Genomic DNA, 15,121 nt, shown 5'->3' with positions numbered 1-15,121 from the left:
TGGGCTACGTTGTGCTGAAATAACAAAACGAGTGGGAACAAAATAGCCTTCAAAGTGGATAACATTGGTTTTAATCTATGAAAAGAGTTAATACTGTATCACAGTGACCATCACTTCCTAATACTGATTCAGTCTCCATATGTTGAAAAATTCACCCTTGTTTGATAGTTAATGTGCCACCCGATCTTAATGTAATGTAGCTTTTTCCGACAGTAAGCGAAGGCAGCATTGGGCTTGGTTATTCTTCAATTGCTCGCAAAATGCTGAAGGAAAATATATTATTTTGGCATCTTTGTGGAGAACAACACGTCCTTAAAAACTCTGTATAACAAAGCCAAGCCATAATGGATGAAGAGGCAAAAACACGAACGTAAGTGCATCTTAAATACTGAATTTTGTATCTTGAAAGCAGCTGGAGCGGCTGCTATCGAGCTAACGTTAGCTGAGTTAACGTTAACGTTACACAGCTAGCGAGCAACAACGACCAAGTCACTGAGAAATGTAGCTCTATTTATTTATGGCAGCTGACTTCGGTTTAAATATATAGCCTATTATCGTGACAAAGCTGATATAACATTAGTTATTGCTAATGTAATGTTGCTGTCATTATTCTTGCTCTTTAAAGTGTTTAACAGTTACTATGCTCCCGTTTAAACTGCTTTGGCTGCAGTAACAAAGTTCAGCTGTAAACACGGTTTGCGTTTCTTCACCAGATGTCATCTTTTGGATTTGCCCTGGGAGGATGTACTAATTCCTCACATTTTATGCCATTTGCCACTGCAACACATTGTCAGCTTGCAGAGGGTGAGCAAGCAGTTCCATAACCTCATCCAGGTGTATCTAGCCAACTGCAGGACATTTGATCTGTCCCCGGTAAGTCCCGATGAGTGTTGCGTTTCATGTTTCCAGCCTTTAAATATATATTGAGAGGAATTTATCGTTGCAGCACAAGTTCTTGAAGAAGTCTGCTCTCTGTTCTGCTGTGATATGCACAGGTTGGACCATGCATCCCCAAGGAGGCGTTTTGCTCCATGTTAAAGGACAACAAAGTTCTCCAGAGCCTGTCACTTCAGAACTGTTCAGACTGGGTGACAGACCAGGAGCTGCTGCCAGTTATCGGCCAGAACCAGCATCTGCTGAGAGTGGACATGAGCGGGTGTGCTTGGCTCACCCGCCACTCCCTGGTGGCTGTGTCATTGAGCTGCATGCACCTCCAGCACTTGGGCCTGGCACACTGTGAGTGGGTGGACAGCCTGTCCCTGCGCAGCCTGGCTGACCACTGCGGGGGGCTGCAGTCCATCGACCTCACCGCCTGCCGCCAGCTCAAGGACGACGCCATCTGCTACCTGGCCAAGAAGTGTTTGAAGTTGACGTCTCTATCTTTGGCAGTCAATGCCAATGTTACTGACGAGTCGGTGGAGGAGGTGGCCAAGAACTGCAGGGGCCTGGAGCAGCTGGACCTGACAGGTTGCCTGCGGGTCAGGAACCAGTCCATCAGGTATACCATATATTTTTTCTTAGTGTAATCCAACTAACTTTGTGCCACTCTGCCCACATTTGCTTTACCGCACTTGTGCACCCATCTATAAGATCTTTTGCATGCTGTGCTCACAGGACGCTTGCAGAGTACTGCCCGAAGCTGCAGTCCCTGAAGGTGAATCATTGCCACAATGTGACAGAATCAAGCCTCGATCCTCTACGGAAACGCAACGTAGTGATTGATGTTGAGCCACCTTTACAGAGGGCACTGGTACTTCTTCAGGATGTGCTGGGTTTTGCTCCTTTTATCAATCTCCAGATATAGCTAAAGGGCCATCTGTCTGTCCAACAAGTGCACACAGGTAGGTAATATCAGCAGTATATCTACTAATTGAGCTTCTGACATATTTATATTCAAAACTGACTGTCAAAGATCAAAACAGGGCCAAATGTCAACCACAATGAATTTAGTACTTGTCTATTTTGAGTGACAACCAATCATTTACAACATTCACCTTCTTGTATTACAGGTGTCTTCACATCAGAGTCGATCACCATCAACTGCATCACACGGGCATGTGGATTCTTCTGAGAAATGTGAAGACAATCCAAGAAGACATGTATGAGTTGCACTTAAATTCGTGTGCCAAAATAATGTGGACATAAAAAAAAAAACCTCACTTGAATATGATCAAAGATGCTTATTTAAGAAGAAACTGAAAACAATTCTCTTGCATATGACTGATGAAAGCCATGTACTTTTAAGAATTGCTGCGTCATGTTCAAAGGATGTCACTGAACTTTTTCTTAATCTTTCAGTGTTGTGATAAAGTGACTTTTTTGAGGCGCAGTTCGAAGTACAGCATTTTGTTTTGTTGGTTTTTAAACAAGGTTCTTTGTGTATATGACATTGTAAGAAGCAGTTATCTTATGTTTCATTTAGAAACATTTAAAAAATGTTTGAGTTTAATTAAACATTTTATTCTGCATGTATGTGCCAACATCAATATTCTGTCACTTAACACAGGTTGTGTCTGGCCATTGGTTTTATTTGTACAGGTTTTATTGTCTCCACTACTGCTGAGACTTCTGCTGCCACCGCAGTACAATAAAGGTGGATGCAATTGCTTTTGTGCTGTTGATCGTCTGTCTTCCAGAAGCTCCTCGCTCCTCAGGATCATCCACAGACCTCACTGTCATTAAAAATGTTAATTTCTTACTCTACTATTACTCTACTATTACACCAAAACTATGTTCATTGCTGAATCCCGTGAGGGTTAATTGGAAAATTGAATTTTTGTGACGTGAGTGAAGCAACCCTTGCAATCCATATTGTTAATAAATGCATCCTAGTCTTTGAAATAAGTATATGATTTCATTATGACTCTTTCCCGTTATGCCTTTTAAAAGTATCTGTGTGTAGATGATGTTGCCTAGTAATACAGTAAATGCATTATATTAAAAATATTCAATTGTCAAGTACCATCAAAAACGATTGTTGTCACTTCTCTGCTGCCATAAAGAAGCGTACAAATGCATCTGTTAGGATATTTGGGATACTTGTAATGTAGTTTGATGTCATTTTGTTCAAGTGTCCATTGCTGAGTATAGAAGTCAAAGACAAAAAAAGTACTCTTCAGGTATAAGTAACATGGTTTCAGGTAAATCAAGGGACTGTTCTTGACAGATTTAACACAAACAAATGTTCAAAATAATGACCCTTGCCCTTCTTTTTAAAAAAAATCCAGGCCAACAGATTGCTTCTCTGTCAATAAAAAGGAGGTTGCTGTAATTCCCTTGACTGTTAAAAATAAGAGGCCTTTGTCAAAGTGTTGCACTAGTGTGTTCTGAGATGAGGTGACTTAATCTGACACAAGGTGGCAGCAATGAGTCAGGATATTTGTTATTCTGTTCAAGAAGCTGCATGACTTCTAAACTACAGCACATGTTGAAACCATATAGTGATATTTAATGAGAAATATGTCAGGATCCAGGGTCAGGAGTATATAAGAAGGTCAAGACTCCCTTTCTCTATGCTTTAGAGAACAAATCTAAGTGTTTGACTGGTTAGGCATGTAGTGGGAAAAAAAACTTATGATCTTGTTAACACTTGATGCAGTGAATGCACAATAAGAATTAATGCTTCCCCTTGTTGCCACAGCTACGTGCTAAAAATCCCTCTTATAGTTTCCTCTGGTGGTACGATTGGCAGACTATATTGTAACTTGTCTCTGTGACAACACAACAGGTCTATTTTCCACTTGATGGCATGGTTTACCCCATCTGCTGCGTGCTGTCCACAAGCCGAATTTTGCACCAGCAGAGAGTTGTGTTTGCAGGGCTTCAGGGATCGAACAGCATCCTTCTGTTAGCTGTGCTGATCATCATATTGTACCGCCATGCCTCCAAGGAGACATCACAGTGTCATTAGTTATAAAGAAAATCTTGAAATTTCAATTCATGTAGAAACTGATGTGCCATATATATGCAGTAGACACCCTTATTTAACCAAACTGAGCTTAATTTTTTTCCAACTCTGCAAGCCAAGATAAGCAAGAGTCTGGGTGACATCATACAGTTTTCCCCTCAAAATAACAAATGATGCAAAATAGATAACACTCTTGTGTCATACCGAATGGAAAAGGAATTTAGATTAACTGCAAGACATTTACTGGAACAAAAAATAACTTCTGCAACTATAACAATCAGTGAAAAAACATCTTCAGTGTTAAACAGTAACCCAACAGTGGCCTGTCCTTATTGTGTTGCTGCTCAGCAGTCAGCGGGTTAAAAACGCTTCAGACTACATTCATCATGTAGGACCTCAATTAGCATTGATCTGCAGGGGGGGAAAGAAACATCGCCGTGTTATTATATACCACGCAGCAATTTCTGTTCAAGTGATTGAGTGTATGGGGGGGATTCCTCAAACATAGCCTCACATATTTTGTCTTCCTGTCAATAATCTGGCACTTTTCTAAATTATTGATCAATAGCAACTGATCATTTCATAGCAAGGCGCAACAATGAAGTTGGTTATTCAGTATGCAGTTTTAGCCCCTGGCAGCGTGTAATATACTGTACTTATTAAAACTAAGAATAAATCTCATTTTAATCTCTGGCTGCTTTCAAAGTCTGTTTATGTTGTTTAGAGGCTCATCGGTTTCATTCATGTGTGTTGTGACAGCTGGTTTACTAACAGGACAAACCATGATCCTTAAAAAGAAAAAAAACAATTAACAACCAGGTAATACAGACCTTTTTCACTGCAGACATGTCATAATAGGAGAAAAAACAGATGTTACTAATACCATTAAGGACAGTGACTCAGTTTTATGCTACTGTCCAAAGAAGGCAGCAGCTAAATGGAATTCAGCCTTAATTAATTTGACTATTTACACCTGTGCTGTTTCTACTGTGACATGTAAAATGTCTGCAGTGAAAAAGGCCAATTATGGCTGTCGTATTCTCATCGGAGTCTCTTTGCTTTGGCATTTGGATTAGCTCTGATAAGGTATATTTGTTCTTTGACAGAAATGGCAAGAATGACATGCATTGTTAATACTTGTTAATATAAACACACAAGTACAGGGGAAAATTCTGATTAATCCTCTTGTTTTTGAGGTGGATTAAAATGAAAAAGACGGCGTCGTAAGTTTCCTCAAAACTTATCCGCAGGCACACATTTACTGTTTGCCATTTGCAGTTTCTTTATTTCTCAATCTTTTTTTTTTTTATCCCATTGAAGGTAACAATCACAAACAATCAGATAACACATATATGGTACAAAGTCTTTTTTTAGTATGGAAATACAACAATCTTCAACAAAACAAAAAGACTGTACTGAGGAGCAATATTGTGATGGCAGGAAGGACGAAGAACACACACATCCATCTTTCCATTTGTAGCAGGATGTACACATAATACAAATTCCTATAACGAGGTAGGAAAAAGGAAAATATCTCAGTGAAATACATCAATACACCATGGGATGTAAATAAGTATGTAAGTAAACAAATACAAATAAATAAAATAAGTAAAAATGGAAAATAAACAAATGAAAATGTCCTCTATTAACTAAGTTAACAATAGTTTTGTTTCAGTGTCGCTCATTTTATGTTCTTTCAGTAAACAAAATAATTACAGTTTCTGATATTTACACTAATATTTTAACTAGTTTGTTATACAAGAAACTTGGGAATATTATATATAATCTACTGTTAATACTTAAGAATAAAAACTGTCACTGCCATTTGGATCTCAGTAACCATATCCAAATGTGCTGTATGGTGTAAATGAAAAACAAGGGATTTTGGTAAATCATGTTTATTGTACTGTTTTTTCATTAACTTCCTGAAAATATAATGTTTCTTAACAGTTTTCCTACATTTAAGTAGCTTGTGTCCTGAAGCATCCAGTCAAAACAAGAGAGATGAATGTCAAAAAAGACCATATTTTAGTTTAGAAAAGCAAGAGAAATACAGTAAATATACTATGGATGAATTTTCATCTAACATTAAACAACTGAATAATAAAGTGAGTCATTATCAAAACAGTTTTTAGTCATTTATATGAATGCAAAATATTATTTTCATCTTCAGCATGTGTAAAAACCAGATCCTGCTCAGGAAAACAATCAGAAACTGGTTACTTTTCAGCTTCCTGTTAAGTAAACGATGTTCATATGAGGTGGAGAGAGAATTACTGTAGCTGTTCAGAGAGGTTCAGAGATGGGCCAAAAACTGTGTCAGAGATTTTGTTCATTTTCATATTTTTAATTAACAGACTTTTTCTCCCGTCTTCCATCAGTGAATGAGTCTTTCTTTCATTTATTTGATGTAGTTTATCTCCTCCAACCATTCATATACGACCTTATTGGATCCTGGGACTTAAGGATCCATCTTTTGGCCACCAGAGAAGCATAACTAATGACAACATTAAAGTGGCTTTGTGAGCATGGCCATCAAAATGTCGATCAACCAAGCAAGAAATAATGTTGGATTTTAAAATCAGCATGAATAAACACGTATGTTTAGAATCCGTCAAACTCAACCGCAAGGGGCTCAATTTAGAGAGATTTTGAAGGTGTTGATGTACTTGTGGAAGACAAACTCTTCAGTGTTCGTACAGTGTGTTTGTCATGGATGTCAGTATAGTTGTTTTATCAGCTTCTATGCGGAGTGAGTAAGTGACGATGCCACACAACACATCTTCAGGGTGCCATCTAATTGAAGCGACATTTAAAGCTTTCCTTGGACTCATAACTGTCAGATCCATTAGTATCTCTCTAATTGCTCCGCTCCTAACCCCAGACTGGACAGGAAACACATGGTCAGCTAGCTGTGGTTAGTACTCGCATAGTTTATCTACTCATTAAGACATTTTTCTCATTCGCTTTGAGTGAATAGAGCATCATGACCAGTCTGACTCACAACTATTCCCGGCTTAGGTGGAGAATGTGTTGGCCCAGTTCTTGTTAGAAAGAGCCCACATATTATCTTTTCCATCAGCAACACCATCACTTTTTACTATTTTAAATAAGGAATTATGGGTTGTGGCAAATATTATAAGAAAGAATATAAAGATTTCCCACTGAAATATATTAAAAATATTCTTTATTGAAATACTTTTCTGTCCTTTTTGTAGCGGTATTATCCTGCTGACATTCTTGCCTACATGATTAACAGATTAAGGAACCTTTTGAACAGGAAATGACTTGACAACAACTTTGATAATTGCTTAATCACTGTAGCAAAATGCTGAAAAACATTTACTGATTTTAGCTTCTCAAATTTTAAGGGTTTCTTTGTTTTACATAATTGTAAACAGAACATCTTTGGATTTTGGACTGTAAGGGGGACATAACAAACCATTTGAAGTTACCTTTGGTCTTGTGATGATTAAACATCAACAAAAAAGATAGATTACCTGTTAATGAGAATGATCATTAGTTGCAGCCTTAATACCACAATTGTAAATATTGGTGTACAAGTCAAAACTGAGTGATGAACTGAAGCTGAATCACCCCTACTGTAAATCTTAATATGACGAGCTGCTTATGCAGTGTGACACTTATTCACCAGGTAGCATTTGATATAACAAAGTATTTGTTGCACACTTTGTCATGCAAATGGGAATTCGTACAGTCGACCAATATCTGTGCGTACAGCCCATGAATATAGATGTTGTAGTTTGGGTTTTCAGCAGAAGTATTTTCTATAGTGGAAGCACAGCTGGAGCTTTGGGTGTTAAAGACCTTCTTCAAAGCCATGCATCAGTGGTGTAGCATCTTTAAAGGTAACAAAAGCACTTCAAGGATAGATTCACATTTTTCGACATGTTCATATGCACGTTGAAAAAGTTATTACTTCCTGTAATATGTAGAATAAAGAGATTTTAACACTGAGTGGTGCACATTTGGGCTAACATTAGCTACTTTAGTGAAATTGTGCTAACAGGGCAGATATTGTAATCAAGTAACATTAAACCTACCGAAATATTGTGTGACAGCATCCTGTGAGGGTCTTGTTAGTGTAACTCCTTAACCACAAACACGGCAGAGCTACGTGTCAGAAAAAATCACTGTTTTTCTGGCTCAGTTGAAGTCCCCGGGCCAGTGAGAGCAGCAGGCGAGGGAACTGTCCATCACACCTGTCAATCAACACCCACACAGCAAACATCAAATACTGTAAGTCTTCACATCTTATTAATAGAGCAATGATTTCCAAAATGACCACCAGGACACTTATTAGAGGCCTCGAATTTAGCGATTGTGACCATAATGACTCATTGATGCTTTTTGAATGGGAGTCAGTTGGAGCCAATGATTTTTTGGAGGCAGCATCTAGTGGCCATCGGTGGCATTGCACTTTTTGCATTTACTTCAGCCTTAAGCTGTGGTAGTTGACTCAGACTGCTAAAGCACCATGTTATTTTCAGCTGACTTCTAAAATGCATTAAGAAGACAGTGGATTTACCCCCCTTTGCAAATGAGATGTTTCACTTCATGAGCTTGACAAATAATGGGTCTGTTTGTCCTTTAAAAGCAGGTGCGTTGCTCCACTTTCTCAGCCTTTAGTTCCCCACTCTGTCTTCGAGCCTCCTGCCAACCAGCCTTGAGTTCCTGCCCAATTTTGAGCACCCAAAGGCCAAGTTTTATAGATATGCTCAATTTGCCTGCAATATAAACATCCTAATAGAGAACATGTATTTACAATAAGCATGATGAGGATTCATACTGGCAGGATTTTGCATTGAAGCATTTTGTCCTCTGACTAATCTGGGCTGCTAAATTGTGAGTAACTGTGTTGAACTTGTGTCCTCCAGCCAGCAGAGATCAGAGTTCAGCATTCTGCCGTAATCACAGATCACATCTTGTTATGGTTAGTGGACACTGAAAGATGCTAGAGGCTGTCTCATCATTTACTTTGTAGGGAGGCACAGATCAGATTCAAGACAAAGAGAGAAAACAGTGGACAGTCTATGGAGTGTGGTGAATATAATCATTTGTAGTGGGATGTAGTTTACATGTTTGAAGCCACAAAACGATTAATATCACCTGAACTATTCTACTGTTCTACTGTTCGTCTACTGTGTCTCTTTTCTGCTTTGTTGCTTCACTGTCTAGAAAGTCTGACGTAAATGCAGCTCTCAGCATTATTTCACAAATGGCGCACAAACAGCAAAATATGTGTTTAGTACATGTCTCAGCCTGTAGATTAATGACATTAACGAAGTTTCCATTAGCACAGCGATCGGGGGAGACAGAGGCGTCCATGCGTAAATCCACATGACTGAATCACTGATAAGAGAAAATGAAACACATCTCTATGGGCCAAGAGGGGCCAGGAAACGCCACTCCAAATTAGCCCGCGGCCCAATTTGTTGTTACTTCATTAACCGACCTCTGTATCTGCATCTGTAGGGCAGGGGAGGGAAGTTGTGACCCATCTTTTTGCCTAAAAATTCCCCACTCTGCCTTTACTGGGCCTCTGGAAAAAAAAAAAAAAGTTCCCTGTGTAGAAAGGCAGCTGGGAAAAGGATCTGCCTGGCACAATACCAGAGAGAGAGAAGCTCCATCAGCCAGTGCTGTGCACAAGAAGAGTTTTAACTGGGTGTGAATCCCCTATCGAAAAATAATCTGGAGCATGTCAGTGTGCTAGCAGGGGGAGCTCAGGCCTGAAATGTGAGAATAAAACTCTCTTTCCAACATAGTTTTTTGATCCCAACTTGATGATTAGTTGCATAATCTCAGTGCTGATATTTTTTCTGAGTAGTCCTTTGTTTCATGACTTATTCAGTAGTTATCAGATGACCTTAAATATTCATATCTCTGTCCTGTTCAGATTAGTTAAGAGTCAAAGTGCTTGGAGTATAAAGTTTCAGATCACACAAGATTAAGGAATAGTGTGTAGCTGCTTCCAAAAAGCGTTTTATAATCATGTGAAGTATTCAAACGGTTTCTGCTGACATTTAATTTTCTTGGTTGCAGCTGTATGTTTGCACACTAACACTGGTATGGTTGACACAAGACACATTTTCCAGCTGTTTGTGAACATTCAGTCAGGGAAGTGCTTAAAGCACATACTGATGCCTGTAGCTGACACTGAAAACTATGCCTCAAAGACAATTCAATAAGTCGCAATCTCACAATCTCCCCGGTATCCTTCACTCTTTCAAAGAGTCACAAGGTAACAGTACACAGTAATTTAACCCTTGAATTCAAGCTCTGACAACAAAGGTTGGATATAAAGCTTATCTTAGTTTGGTTGTTAATGGGGATAAAGTACAGGAACCTCCAAATATACAGTAAATATCAGATGCCTTGGAATAAGCATGTAGACTATTCTGAACAGAGGCTCAGTGGAAAGCTGCAGATATATATATATATATATATATATATATATATATATATATATATATATATATATATATATATATAAATAATATCTTATAAGGACATTCCCTAAATATAGGTAGATTCTTATTTTATTAAATCAACTATATTTCACATTACAATATGGTATTCATAATATTGAGCAAGTATTCCTCATGTTTAAAGAATAATGCAGATGTATCATTCAAACGAACCCAAATTACAAATTTTTCAAAAAATAATTGTGTACAGTTATGTTCCTTAGAGGTGGAAAACGTATGTTTTATTGTTTATTAAATGATGATTATTATATATGCAAATATCCTGCATTTATGATCATTTGCTTTGCCTGGATGATTATTAAAAACATGTTGTGTTTTATGAAGAGGCTTTCTGTGGCAAAGAGAGAAGGATTTGTTTCATATCTGCAACTAAACAATCCGTTTACTGTTAGACTGATTATGAAATAATACATATGTGGTAATTACATCATAAATTAATTTAAAAAAAAGAAACACAAAAATATGTTATTGGATGAATGTTGTGAGATTATAGTCACACCACATTAGCCCCTGAAGTGGATCAGTGGAGGTTCAGGTGGAGGCACAGAGGCCTTTTCTGCTCTTATCTGCTGATGGAACTGGCTGTCTGGGATGGCTAGTTTCTTATCTTCCATGGCCCACTAATATCCACAGGGGACCAACACCGTTTGGCACCCTGAAATCCTTTCTCCTACACCGGATGGGAAAGCAGCCTGAGTGGATCACGGGGGCTGGAGACATGGATGCCATATGGCCCCTTTTTATTCTCTGTGGAGTTCAGGCCTTTGGGATGCCCAGCATCTAAATGCACACAAGAGATTTTCACAATATGTGCCGTGACAAAGGCATTTTGGCAGTTTATGTTGTTGTTTGTCGTTGCTGGCACATCACTGGGATTCATTTGCATTTTTTAAAATCAAAGATGTGTTTTTTTCCCCCGACTGTATCTGCAGACACATGAGCATGAAACAGTATTTATTTAGATTTGCAATCAGCACATCTTTTAGTTGATCATTGGATATTTTTGCACAAAATATCTTTATTTAACCCTTTAACATACATTTTTACATATTTGTTTCCCCTTAAGTATCTGAAATATTTGACATCTTTATCTTTGGTCTGTTATCATATATTTTCTGTATCAGCTTGTTCCAACTCTTAATTGAAGCTACATGATGTTTATATTCAGTAAAATATTCAAACCCACACACACACACACACACACACACATATAAATAGATACAATGCAGATACAATATAGTTTTAAACCCTTATGTATGTGTGAACATGAGGTTAAGTAAACTAATTATTGGAGCTTGTACCATAGTTACAGGACACGGTGCAATAACTAATTACCCCAATTTTTCTGAATATAATAGCTTTGAATTTGATTGAAAATTAAAATTTGGGCTTAAAGTTGTTAAAGTCCAAAGCACAAAAAGGGGTTTGTTTTTATTTTGTTTAACTCGTCCAACACAAGCACAGGGGAAAACATGCGTAGGTGTTTCGGCCATGCCTCCTTCAGTGTACAATTTTCATGGTTTGCACCTCTTAACTTTTCAACAATGAGTGTCAATCAACTTATTACCAACAGGTGTACAAAGTGCCTACGTGTAATCAGAAGCGTCCTCGTTGAAAACTTCACAAGGCCCCTTCCAAACATTAAATCCCATTTAACATTTAACAACCAAAAACAAAATCATACACACATTCACAGAATACTATACATACAAATTATACAAGCAAACACATTTTTAATTCTGTTTAAATTTGTAAAAGAGCGGCTCCATCTTTCAGGCTTGATTGACAGGGCTGTTAAAAAAAAAGCAAAGGGTGCACTACTGTATCTGGCCAGCTGAGGACATGCTTTCCTCAGACTGGGAGAGGGGAACATATAGCTTTATGTAGCCTCACCTACTCACTGTATCCCAGCATTGAGCATCTGTTGTTAAATGTGGGTGTTTTATTCACTCATTCGATATTTAACAACCTACTACCAACTAAATATGTAAACTAATAGACGTTGCTTATGATTTATCTCAAATAGTTATTTTAAAATACCACCAAGTCCATCAGTGCAGATATGGGGACATAAGCTGCCCCCACAGTCTTGAATAATCAACTTTTCCCATGCAGGTGTAATCCACCACAGCACAATATGTTTATGACGCAGGCTGGGAGACCTCCATCGAACTTCTTTATGAACTAGATTGAGGACAATTTTCCTGCTGAAAGGTGGTCTACCTGGAAGGCCGGGGCTGCCTGCCAGCTGCATGTCATTTCTATCAAATGTGGCCGGGGTCTGTCAATTAAGAAAACACAGGGCAATCTGTGGCTGCTGAAAGAGATCTCCTTGGCCTGCTCCCAGGCTGAGAGACGGCCTTTTGTTCCCAGGCATGTCTCACATACTTTCAGAGCCCAGATAAGCTCAGGCTTCATGAAGCCCTGCTTTATATTTGCCCACTGTAATGTCTCTGTGGGGTCAGGGAATATGGGGAAGCACTGTCGGCGAAAAGGTAATATCCCCCCTCCCACACACACATTACGGGGTCAGGAATAGAAGCCACAGGTTAGGTGGTCCTGAGGCCTGGCCAGGGGACTTTTTGCTGAATGATCCCCTCCTCCCATGTGCCCACCCTTGATCCTTTTCTACCTCTTTCATACCAAAGACGTAAACTGCAAAACAAGCAGGCAGCTTTAGCCGTTTCCTGAAATCGGATAAACAGGTACTCTATGGCTGGATCTGCCAGTGTGGGGGGAAGGGAATTTGTTTTAGTACGAGCCGGACCACCCACAGACAAGTAAATAGGTATATCAAGGTAGGCTGAAATATAAGTAGAGGCGAAAGGGAGGTTCAAGGCCAGCAGGTAGGGGGGTCACGAAGGACTGGGACCTCTCAATGACTTGGCGTCGTTGTGGTTTATCATAAAATATGTCTAGTAAAAAGAACAAGGCTAAAGGCAAATACCAGGCATTCTTTGTACAAGCTACTCTTACATGAGTCAGATTTACTTCTAACTTGTATAGAACGAGTGTGTGTGTCAGGTATGTGCAGTTTTATGATTTATTGTTCCTGGTGACTGTAAATTATTTTGGTTTTTCATTCATTAAAATAGACACAGTTAATTGCATCATGTTTTATTATTTACAGTGGCCTGTTGGAATTTCAGCAAAATAGCCATGCACGAGTGAGATATTTACAGTCCTGTGTGTTGAGTGTGTATCCATTAGGATATATATATAGGATAATGTAGTATGTGGACACACACTTTCAGTTTTAAAAATATTCTTTTTACTGTCCTTATTTGAAATTCGACAGCAGAGAAATGACTTTAAATGAGGGGAGAGAGATGTGGAACGTCATGCAACAAAGGTTCCCGCTTGGACTCGAACCAGCGTTCAAGATAATGCCTGAAACAAACAAGTCTGAAGGCAAAAGCATTTATTCCAGTTCCTTAGACCACAGTCGAAGATGGGATGAAGAGCCTACTGATATAGAGTGGCACCGGACATGATAATAATTCAAATCAGAATCAGCTTTATTGGCTAAATATGTGTAATACACAAGGAATTCAACTCAGAGACTACAGAGAGAGATAATCAGACATAAACATATAGCTATTATGTACAGGCAAGTAGGTGGAAAAAGAAAAAGAAAAAAAAAAAAAAATCTATATATAATGGTGATAATCTGTCCTCTAAGGCATTTATGATCCTGTCTAGTTGCACCTGTCTCCTACTCTTCCAACAGATTGTCAGTTTCAGAAAGTTACAAAAATTGTCAGATGCAGCCTCTCCCATTTCTGATGTCAGAAATATGTGGGGTTGCTTCAGACACTGTTTGACTATCCAACAAGCACTTCTGATGAAGCTTACTGACCCCTTTAAACTGCTAGACTAGTGCACTCCTTTGTCCATACTTTTGTCTACTTATAGTTTGGGGATGTTTTTCATGGCTTTGCTTTCAATTAAAGGAATGATGATGTTATAATAGTGTGCTTTCAACGGTTTGGTGTAGCCCTTTTTCTATTTCAAATGCCCCTGTGTACAAAGCCAGGTCTATAAAGAAATAATTTTCCCAGTTTGGTGTGGAAGAACTTGACTGACTTGCACAGAGACTTGACCTTAACCCCATCCAATACCAGTGGGATGAAATGGTGTACGACTGAGAGCCAGGTCTTATCACTCAACATCAGAGCCCAATTTTGGCTGAATGGAAGAAAATCCCTGCAGCCAGGTCCCAAAATCTTGTGAGGAGCCTCCCAGAGAGGTGAGATTTTCAACAATGTCCATATATTTTTGGCCACATAGAGTCAGATGTGCATTTTTATTATTGGTTGTCGAATATTTCATATCTCTGATGTATGTTTTATATATTGCAAGGATTCATTTTTTTATCATTACACAAAAACAAAATCCTAGCAGCTGACAAGATAGTGCTGTTGTAAAGTATTGAATCTTGATGGCAGATATTATAAATGTTCTCATACGTTGAAATATACACAGTTACAGTATTTGGATTGTTACTTTTTTTTTGCTTTTGACTGTTAATGATGGTTATAGTAGCCTACGCAGTCATTTCTTTCATCATTGTCAGCAAATTGCCCATGCAGCAGTGAGGTATTTAACGTCCAGCCTGGGTCTAGTTCCATTAGATAGCTTTAAGACCATGCTGAGTGCTCTTGAAAATTAGTTTTTTGGCAACTTCCTAGGATGCACAGTCTCC

At 38.6% G+C, this 15,121-nt stretch overlaps 1 protein-coding gene across 2 annotated transcripts; it reads left to right on the top strand.

The window, feature by feature from the left end:
- The first annotated feature begins 213 nt into the window (after positions 1–213).
- Positions 214–2,845, top strand: fbxl15 (F-box and leucine-rich repeat protein 15). 2 transcript variants are annotated; one of them, XR_010925002.1, is made up of 6 exons: positions 214–370; positions 714–873; positions 996–1,498; positions 1,615–1,841; positions 2,010–2,099; positions 2,539–2,845. XR_010925002.1 is itself a non-coding variant. In XM_067577015.1 (5 exons), exons 1-4 carry the CDS (start codon positions 345–347, stop codon positions 1,802–1,804), a joined length of 879 nt encoding a protein of 292 aa, XP_067433116.1. In that variant the 5' UTR covers positions 214–344; the 3' UTR covers positions 1,805–1,841; positions 2,010–2,845. The 2 variants fall into 2 exon arrangements, 1 of the variants encoding a protein (XP_067433116.1); XM_067577015.1 differs by having other exon boundaries at positions 2,010–2,845.
- Positions 2,846–15,121: the final 12,276 nt, after the last annotated feature.

This window comes from Thunnus thynnus, chromosome 20, assembly GCF_963924715.1.
Source record: "Thunnus thynnus chromosome 20, fThuThy2.1, whole genome shotgun sequence".
NCBI classification, from domain to species: Eukaryota; Metazoa; Chordata; class Actinopteri; order Scombriformes; family Scombridae; genus Thunnus; species Thunnus thynnus.
The sequence above is the reverse complement of the archived record's forward strand: the minus strand, read 5'-3'. Positions and strand labels throughout refer to the sequence as shown.

What these genes read in the sequence shown, in the direction of transcription:
- fbxl15 (XM_067577015.1), top strand. Translation starts at nt 345, where the DNA reads ATGGATGAAGAGGCAAAAACACGAAC. An exon ending in GAAGAGGCAAAAACACGAAC is followed by an intron (nt 371 to 713) that starts GTAAGTGCATCT and finishes TTTCTTCACCAG; the next exon opens with ATGTCATCTTTTGGATTTGC. An exon ending in GGACATTTGATCTGTCCCCG is followed by an intron (nt 874 to 995) that starts GTAAGTCCCGAT and finishes TGATATGCACAG; the next exon opens with GTTGGACCATGCATCCCCAA.